We start from the raw sequence: 9,816 nt of genomic DNA, 5'->3' as shown, positions 1-9,816 counted from the left end.
GTTAAAGAGAGTTGCGTGTATGTATTTATAAGGGTGAGTGTAACGTGTTTAAAAAAAAGTTGATTGAAAGTCTCAGCACCCCTAATTTTATATATTGAAAATGAAAAAAAAAGTAAAAGATATGGTGCAACACTCACCTCAAATTTCTAATTGGAAAAAAAAAAGAGAGACGGTGCCACACTCGCCTCAAATTTCCAATCTCTTGAAGAAGGGCATTTCGCGTACTTTTATTTGTCTGCTCTCTCGGTCTCTCAGCTCCGATCTGCCCAACTCAACAGACTCTCGCTTCCCTCCAAAATGGCACCCACATCCGTGGTTCACCACCCTCCAACAACCTCCTTCCCTTTCCCCGCCGGCGCCGGAGGGCACAGCCGCCGCCTCCCCCAATGGGGCCCACCTGCATCCCCTGCACCGTTTCCCCCAGTTGCGACGCATGTGGTGCCGCGCCGGCTCCTCCTTCCAGTTGCTGCCGGCATTTGGGACTTCGTCTCCGGCGGAGCGGGTGGTGCCGCCGCGGCGTCCCTCGCCGTCCGGCGAGGTATGCAGCTCTTCCGCCAGGTAATTAATGGGAGATTTACTTTCTTTCTCCATTTATCTTTTATATTACAGAGTAGCCCCTGGGAAGGGGTGCCGGTATACGTTCTTGGCCTATTGGGGACTTGGCATGAGGATTGGGAGATTATTACTTATTTTCTTCTCGGTTGAATTGCAGGGAGATGTGGAGGGTTCATTGGCAGAATTCGACAAGGCAATCGAGATGGATCCACGGCAGAAGAAATGTACGACCTCCTTAACCTCTGCTTTTGTTTGAGGTGTGTTTGTCAGTGTCATTGTGCCAGCTTCCTTGTATCATTACATTGCTGTAGCTGCGGCTAACGTCCTGCTGCAGATCTTTGGCAAAGGGGTTTGTCGTTGTACTACCTCGATAGGTACGTCAATTAATCTTAGCTGCACTTTACATCCATGATCAAATGACTAGTCATTATCCAAAAACATTTATAATGGTGTATTTTCCAAATTGATTCCAACATAGGTTTGAAGAAGGTGCAGAGCAGTTCAGGCTAGACGTTGCAGCTAATCCGAACGACACCGAAGAGTCCATATGGTGCTTTCTGTGTGAGGCTCAGCTATACGGAATCGAGGAAGCAAGGAAACGATACTTGGAGGCAAGTTATTGAGGGTTGTAATCATCTCCAAATTAGACTACATCTTGATGTGCATCCACTTTTTTCAGGTTGGTTTGGACTCAAGACCTGTAATGCGTGAAGCATATACGATGTTTAAAGATGGTGGAGATCCTGAAAAGGTTATTTTAGCTGAAGTTACTATGTGTATATGCAGTTTGTGTTCCATAACTATTTTACGAGTATTTCTTGATAGTTCCCGCTATCTTTTTTTTTGGCACCAGTTAGTCGCAAACTTTTCAAGTGGCTCTGGTGGTGACGTCTTCTATTCTTCATTATATGCTGGACTTTACAATGAATCTCAGGTATGGGATAACTAATAAGGCCCACTTTCAAATGCAAAAACATTTCCTAGTTTTCTGCAAGAATTGATTTAGAATGGGATTCTTCCATTTCAAGCAGCTCATAAATAGACTTTTGTAGGTGTTTTAGTTCTTTTTAGGCTGATTGTGTAGCTTCTCTAATAGTTCTCTAATAGCCCATAAATATATTACAAAAGGCTGTGCTTAACATTTTGTCATATATTACAGGCAGATATATCATCCAGTTAGTACATCTTTTGGAAGTGTGTATAGTCAACTATCTAACTGAACTCTTCATTCTTACAGCAAATAGGCCATCACAAGTTCACAACAAAACTCTGGCATCAAATTTCTTAATTTCTATGTGTTTTTCATGGTTGTTACAGTTAGAGCTGCCCTTTATCTTTACAAACGTTAACATAGCAAAGTTGTTTATGAGCTACATGTGATGCTGAGCAGAAAAATGCAGATAAGGCAAAATTTCACATTGTTGCAGCGTGCAAGTCGCCATATGGATCAAGGTCCTGGTTTCCTCCCTCTGTGATATGCACTTATTCAGAGTTGACATGCATGCTAACAATCCGATTCCCTGTTTAGGTCTGGTGATTACATGGCCTCACTTGCATTTGTCCACTGTCAGTGTCGCAACTGGGATCTAGAGTGAGAAATCATTATGTCTGAAGCGTATGCGGAAATTTTGGTTGGAGCCAGCCAGTAAATTGTAACATGGGTATTTATTTCCCATGACACGGACCGCAAAGATACTTGCAGACGGATTCTCGTGTTTATACCCTCAGCAATTACTAGAAGGGACCCTGATCAAGAACCGATCGGTATTTAGGCCCTGTTTGGGAGGACTTCTCCCAAAACGGTTCCGGCTTTTAGGGAACATTTGGGGAATATTCCTTATCATAGCAAAAATGTCTCCTTTAAATGAATCAGAAGTTGGTGAAACCACTTTGCAAACTGGAGAAGGCGGGAGCCCTTCCAAAGGGGCTCTTAGTCTTCTTCTTGTGAACACGATGGATTATTTGTCTATGGCTGGCAGGACATGAACTATGAAGTGTTGACTTAGAGATGAAGGTTTTACATGAACGTTCTCGAGAAAGAAAATGTTTCACATCACTAGGCACGTTTATGTGCCGCTGTACCGCAATACCATTCCGCTAAGTGGAAGCGTCATGTATGGGGCCAAGCAGTAGACTAACTGAACCGCTGAAGACTTGCTCAAAAGAAAAGGTAAAGTTTGGCTGTTTGGGGTTGAGGGCTTCCTGTAGACACAAGCGAAGAGCTAAAACACGCAGAATGGCAAGCTGATATCTCTGAGGCATAGGGGCCAAGCTAAAAAAATACCTGGTGGCTGGCGCCATCTTTCCGTCCCCCAAACTCTATGCCATGGTAACCTAAACCGTGTTCGTAGCGCGGCCCAGTTCAGGCAACCATTTCCACTTGCAATATTTGTATCAGGGACAGAAACCCTTCCTACGGTACTTTCGACTGTAAGTTACGTTCTCCACGGGCAAAACCAAAGAGTGCACAGATGGAGATGAAATGGTGAGTTGCATGCATTTCAACTTCAACCGGCAAACTGAACTTGCTTCGTCAGCTGTATGGGTTGGGCAAATGGGGTCCTTATCAGGGTCCATGATTTGATTATTTCATACCGCCCAAACGGCGGCACATAGGCATGTTGTGGACAAGCAATTCTGCATGATTAATTGCAGTGGACGGTATGTACAATGTTTCCCCGTTTTCTGTGGTCCTCTCTTATGTTCAAAGTGCTGTCTCTGGTGATTCATCGTACTCTTCGTGACAGAACCTGCAGCAGGACCTGCCAAAAAAGAGCTAAAAAAATTCTTGCAGCTTGAGCCTGTAATGTATAGATGATATATATGTTGTCATGTTCATTGAACTTATTTTTACCGGCAGAACAATTATAGGGGCTGATATGGTTAGACTACTGAGATATATAGAACGGGTAGCTTGAGGTAGATGGAGATCTCACCCTCACGCAGGATGTTCTGATATTGAATCCTCTACTTCTTGCTTGCCCTTTTACAAATAACAGCCGTGCTTTATATAAGAGCCCGGCGCCAACAACTAACCAATCTTATCTCTAACAAACTCAATCTCTAACTTATTTCTTAAGAAAACTAACAAACTAACTACATATGCTCAGCCACGATTGGCTGAATCCTTCTTCTTGCGGCGCTGGAACTGAGCGCCAAAGAAATTGTCCATTAACACTTCCGTCCCCTAGGAAAAACAGCTCGTCCTCGAGCTGGAACTGTGGGTAGCATTCCCGAAACTGATCCAGAGGTTCCTAGGTTGCATCTGCAGGACCACGGCCCACCCATTGAACGAGGAGCTCCCAAGACGCCTTAGTCGGACGAGCACGAACCAGCTTGGCCGGAGTGGGCAGCGCACGGCCTTCTGTAATGACCGGCAAAGGAACAACATCTGTTGGAGGACCAATGTGCTTAGGAGGAAGCTGCAGGCGATATGCCACCGACCCGATACGTTCAAGCACCTGGAATGGCCCATAGCACCGAGGAGCAAGCTTAGCATTGGTCTTGTCTGTAATAGCCACCGATGAGCGCTGATACAGACGCAACCAAGCACAATCCCCCACTTCCAACACAATGTCACGATGATCCTTGTCATAGGTTGACTTCATGTAACTCTGAGCTAGAAGCAGACACTCCCGAATGTCCGCCAAGAACATGTCACGATCGACAAGCTGTTTGTCAACCGCAGCCACACGAGCCACACCGAGCTCGTAGCTGATAAGTGATGGAGGTTCACGGCCATACACCACTTGAAATGGTGTGGCTTGAAGAGCTGTCTGGTAGGAAGAATTGTAGCAGAACTCCGCCCATGGGAGCCAACACAGCCAGTTCTTGGGGCGATCCCTGGCCAAACAGCGAAGGTAAACACGCAGCACCCAATTTGTAACCTCTGATTGACCATCCGTTTTGGATGAAACGCTGAACTCAGCCTCAGTTTGACACCATGGATAGAAAACAGCTCTGTCCACAATTGGGTAGTAAAGACCAGATCCCTGTCACTCACAATGGAACAGGGGCAACCCATGAAGCCACATGATCTGATTGAAGAATGCTCGAGCCATAGATAAAGCTGTGTACGGGTGCCACGGAGCAATGAAGTGGGCATACATAGAGAACCTGTCAATGACAGTGAGCACCACAGATTTGCCGCCGACTCTTGGGAACCCTTCGACGAAATCCATTGCGATGTCACTCCAAACTGTATGAGAAACGTCCAGTGGCTGCATGAGACTGGTGGGGTGGAGATGTTCTGTCTTCTTTCGCTGGCAAACGACGCAACCTTTGACATACTCCCGGGCTAGCTTGGCAGCCTGCGGGTTGTAGAAGGAAGCTTGGAGCCGATTGAAGGGACCGTGAGTTCAGGGGTGAATTGCGTATTCTAAAATCTAAGGCTCCAAACACATGTAAAAATCTATTTCAATTTCTATCTAGATGTGCACTAGATTTTTCTATATGTTACTATCTCTACCGTAAAAGAGTTTTGCACCTTAGGTTCCAATCCTATAAACTAAATATGACAATTCTAGAAAAAGTAAACGCGGAAAGTAAGTGCAATAAGAAATGTGAAGGTAAATGAGGTAGAGAAGGCAAACTCCTGGCGTGGCGACACGGCAACTCTAGGAAAGGTAAACGTGGAAAGTAAGTGCAATAAGAAATGCGGAAGGTAAATGAGGTAGAGAACGCAAACTCCCGGCGTGGCGACACAGTAATTTTTATCGAGGTATCGGAAAGCAAAACTTTCCACTAGTTCTCGTTGTTGGAGCCCCTCTCAAAGTGAATGCCCGCACAAGGGCATAAACTTCCTGGTCAAGTTACTCCGTAGGATAGCCGACGGGCATTCCCCACACACAAGTGGGTCTCCGCCTAGCCTCTCCCGGATGCTCCTTGCCGGTCTTCACTTGGTAGAGCTTCGGCAAAACCCCGAGGGCCTCTCCTCCCTCTCACAAGCACCGACAGCCACTCCACAAATGCGGTTGGAGGGTCTCGCAAGACTAACAAGCCCTAGATTTACAACTCTTGGTACGCGCAAGCACCGATGCAAAGGAGGTGTGCAAACATTGCCTAGCTCTAGGCTAAACCCTAAAGCAATGCGCTAATAGGCCTAAATTAGTACTAACCAAGACCTAAGCCTTGTGCTAATTACCTTAATATTCTCTTTAACTTTGGTGGATAGAGCACTTGCGTGTATGTGAGAACCAAGCCTATAGCTTCTCCAAGTTCTAACACCCTTCAAATGACCAAGCAATGGGGTATATATAGAGCCAACACCAAAAACTAGGCATTGCTCCAACGGTCAACAAAAATAGTGATTACCGACTTATATTATGACCCTTCATAGCCATCACCGTATCAATTGGTGGTCGATATTGTGATTGTGATCACCGTATCATTTAATGCATGCATAAAAACTTCCAGAGCCGATGTCGAGCCGAGCTGAGCCGATCACACTGATTCATACTATGATTGCGACTGTGATCACCAACTTATACTCTAATATTGCAACTGTGATCACCATATCATCCTATGATGCATATTGACTTCAAACCAAGCCAATCATCGATTCATACTATGCTCCCTTCATGGCTATCACGATATCATCCTATGATCACTGACTTATACTCTAATATTGCAACTGTGATCGCCGATTGATACTCTGATATTGCGACTGTGATGAATCTTCACCATTTTGCTTCATTTCTTCATGTGTCTTTATCCCGGCTTCTCTTTTATGATGTCTTGGATTGCTTTAAGGTCTTTTAGGGTCTTGTACATGTCCTCTTGACCTTTGTTTTGATATGTTTGATAAACCAAGTCTATTACCTTGCATTCATATGACTAAACCTTGTATACTCGCAAACATTATTAGTCCCATAGGTTAGTGTTGACACACAATCATAAAAATCACTAATGGCCTAACTAGGATCATTTTCCTTACAATCTCCCCCTTTTCCTTACAAGCATATAGGGAAATTAAATATAACTACTTGCTTGGATGCAATGCAAGAGTAAAAACATATGCTAATTGAAATATGCAATGGACACCAAATTGAATTAAACCATACTTTGCTCTTACCAATTTGAAATCCCCCTCATGTGGTCATATGGCGATAAGGCTCCACCTTATTCCAATGCCACTTTTCTCCCTTTCTTGGACCAATTTTTTGCAATCTCCCCTCAGCTTGAAATATACAATCTCCCCAACACTGGAGGTTCTTGCTTTCTTGCATGCTCCCCCTTAAGGGCAGCCCCCCCCCCTCAAGGTCTAGTTGCTTTGGTCGCTAAATTGAAATATACAATCTCCCCAACACTTGAGGTTCTTGCTTTCTCGCATGCTCCACCTTAAGGGCGGCTCCCCCTTCAAGGTCTAGTTGCTTTGGTCGCTAAAATTCCCCTCCCACCTTGGAATCAAACACTAAAAAAGGAAGACATTAAAAGCATAAGGGAGAGTTACATAGATCATGATCTTTTGGGTGTGGAAGGAAAAAATAAGATCATGAACATGAAACTCACATAACATAGACTAAGCTCCCCCTAAGTGTGTGCATACATATAGTGGATGTCAAAGCATATGCACAACTAGTCATTTAAGACAAGATGAGGAGATTAATCTATTTTATGCATGGAGATAGATTTAAATGAATTGAAAAGCATGATATCAATGTAGACAAAGATACCAAAGGAACATTTGAGCACCATTTGAAGAATAATGCTTACATATCTTCGGGGGTTCATTTCTTTCAACATGAGACTACAAACATGATAAGCTGCAAACATTGTTAGTCTCAAAATCACAAACCATAAGATAGCTCCCCCTAAATATGTGCATACAAGTATTTGAAATACTTGTGAGAGACATGCACTAGTCAATAACGATATTGGGAGTGTAGGGCTACGAGGTAGGCTACGCTAACGCAAAAAAAAAATTTCTACCACGTAAACCAGAAAAACTGCCGTAAATGGATCACAGGATTACCACTCGACGCACTGGTGCGGAAGATATAGAATCGCGTCGGGGCAGCGAAGTCGATCAGTGTAGTCGAACACGTAGTCAATCACGTCGACGTCGAGCAGCTCCTCAGCAGCTCGTCCATGTTCAGCAAGGTCGTCCTCGTGCCACGGCTCGTCGGTGGCTCGTCGGCGGCTCGTCGTGGCTCGTCGGCGGCTCATCGTGGCTCGTCCAAGTGTTGCAAATGCAACACCTCCAAGGTATCCACATGTGCAGGGAGGAAGCGTCGCAAGCCAGACTGCTAGGTCCATGAGTTGCAACAGTGCGAGGGCGTGGGATGCGCGGTAGATGTGTTTCGGCCAGAGGGATGAAACCCTAGGGCGCCCCACCCCTCTATTTATAGAGGTTCCTGACGGGCCTCTTGGTCCGAGGCCCATTAGTAATTCTAAACCTAATCCAACTCGGATCACATCCGAATTGGGCTTCCAGCCCCTTAAGTGTGTGACCCTATGGGTTCGGATACGTATAGACATGGCCCGAGTACTCCTACTCGGCCCAATACTCGGTAGCGGCCTCTAGCAAGACGTGCCAGCTCCTATACGCACACGAAGATCATATCAGACGAACCGTCACAACATCATGTACATGCTATTCCCTTTGCCTCACGATATTTGGTCTAGCTTCAAGCCGACCGCTCTTTCTCGATCCTGTGATTCAAAATCCCTTTGTAGATTAACTCTTAACCGTACGTAGCATGGCCATGCATTTTCTGATCCGATCACTTGAGGGGCCCAGAGATAGCACTCTCAATTAGAGAGGGGCAAATCCTATCTTGATTGACCATGCCTCACAGCATGCTTCCTGACAAACCCGAAAGCTACCTTTTTAACTACCCTATTACAGTATAGCGTTTGATAGCCCCTAAGTAAGTCGATCCACATCTTGAGTACATGAGACAATCTCAGGTCTAAGGACAAAACGTACTTGTTGTGTAAAAAGAGAACTACTTCTCACGTTGGGTCAGTCCTAGCACATGTCTCTACATATGCCTACATTACTAGTTTGACATATCCATGTCCATGACTTGTGAAACATAGTAATCAACTAATACATGTACTAGTCTAATATTCATGTGTGTCCTTACATGAACTCCGACTAGGGATAACTTTTAGAATAACCATACAAGTAAAGAGTTCCACATACAATTCACATAATTGCAGATCAATTCAAGTAGCCTTTAATGGATATTCAATGAACACAATATACAAATCATGGATACAAATGGAATATCATCATCTCTATGATTGCCTCTAGGGCATACCTCCAACAGTCTCCCACTTTGACTAGAGTCAATGTAGAATATATCTAATACACATAGCTCTTATGTGCGCATCATGCTTAGACTGCGGGAGAGGCTTTGTCAACGGATCAGAAATATTCAAATCCGTTTGTATTTTGCATATCTTGATCTCACCCCGATTAACGAAGTCTCTAATGAGATGAAATCGCCGCATAACGTGTTTGTTCTTCTGGTGATTTCTTGGCTCCTTTGCTTGCGCAATTGCCCCATTGTTATCACAGTAGAGATTCAATGGGCTGGATGCATTTGGGAACACACCAAGCTTAATGAGGAAATTTCTTATCCAAACACCTTCCTTCGCAGCTTTCGAAGCCGCGATGTACTCGGCTTCTGTCGTAGAATCGGCCACCGTCTCCTGTTTGGAACTCTTCCAACTAACAGCACCACCATTTAGCGTGAACACAAATCCTGATTGTGACTTTGAATCATCTTTGTCGGTTTGGAAACTAGCATCGGTGTAACCTGTTACAACGAGCTCCTCCTCACCTCCATAGATGAGGAACATATCTTTAGTCCTTCTCAAGTACTTAAGAATGTTTTTCACCGCTGTCCAGTGACTCTCACCTGGATCAGATTGGTGTCTGCTTGTCATACTTAGCGCATATGAAACATCTGGGCGAGTACTTATCATTGCATACATGATAGATCCAATAGCCAAGGCATATGTCACTCTACTCATGCGATCCCGCTCATCAGCAGTCGAAGGACACTGAGTCTTGCTGAGATGTATGCCATGTGACATAGGCAAGAACCCTTTCTTCGCCTCTTCCATGCTGAACCACTTCAACACTTTGTCAATGTAAGTATCTTGGCTTAAACCTATAAGCCTTCTCGATCTATCTCTATAGATCTTAATGCCCAGAATATATGCCGCTTTCCCTAAGTCCTTCATCGAAAAACTATTTTTCAGTGAAGTCTTTACGGACTCAAGTATAGGAATGTTATTTCCAATCAG

General features: G+C 44.5%; 1 protein-coding gene across 1 annotated transcript; it reads left to right on the top strand.

The window, feature by feature from the left end:
• Window positions 1-223: 223 nt before the first annotated feature.
• LOC117854641 (uncharacterized) lies at window positions 224-2,524 on the top strand. Its single transcript, XM_034736872.2, has 8 exons — window positions 224-558; window positions 713-779; window positions 890-929; window positions 1,034-1,166; window positions 1,235-1,306; window positions 1,409-1,489; window positions 1,946-2,007; window positions 2,084-2,524. Exons 1-8 carry the CDS (start codon window positions 298-300, stop codon window positions 2,148-2,150), a joined length of 783 nt encoding a protein of 260 aa, XP_034592763.1. The 5' UTR covers window positions 224-297; the 3' UTR covers window positions 2,151-2,524.
• The last annotated feature ends 7,292 nt before the right edge of the window (window positions 2,525-9,816 follow it).

This window comes from Setaria viridis, chromosome 5 (genome assembly GCF_005286985.2).
Source record: "Setaria viridis chromosome 5, Setaria_viridis_v4.0, whole genome shotgun sequence".
NCBI lineage: Eukaryota > Viridiplantae > Streptophyta > Magnoliopsida > Poales > Poaceae > Setaria > Setaria viridis.
Note: the sequence above shows the minus strand (reverse complement) of the source record. Positions and strands in the feature narration are given on the sequence as shown.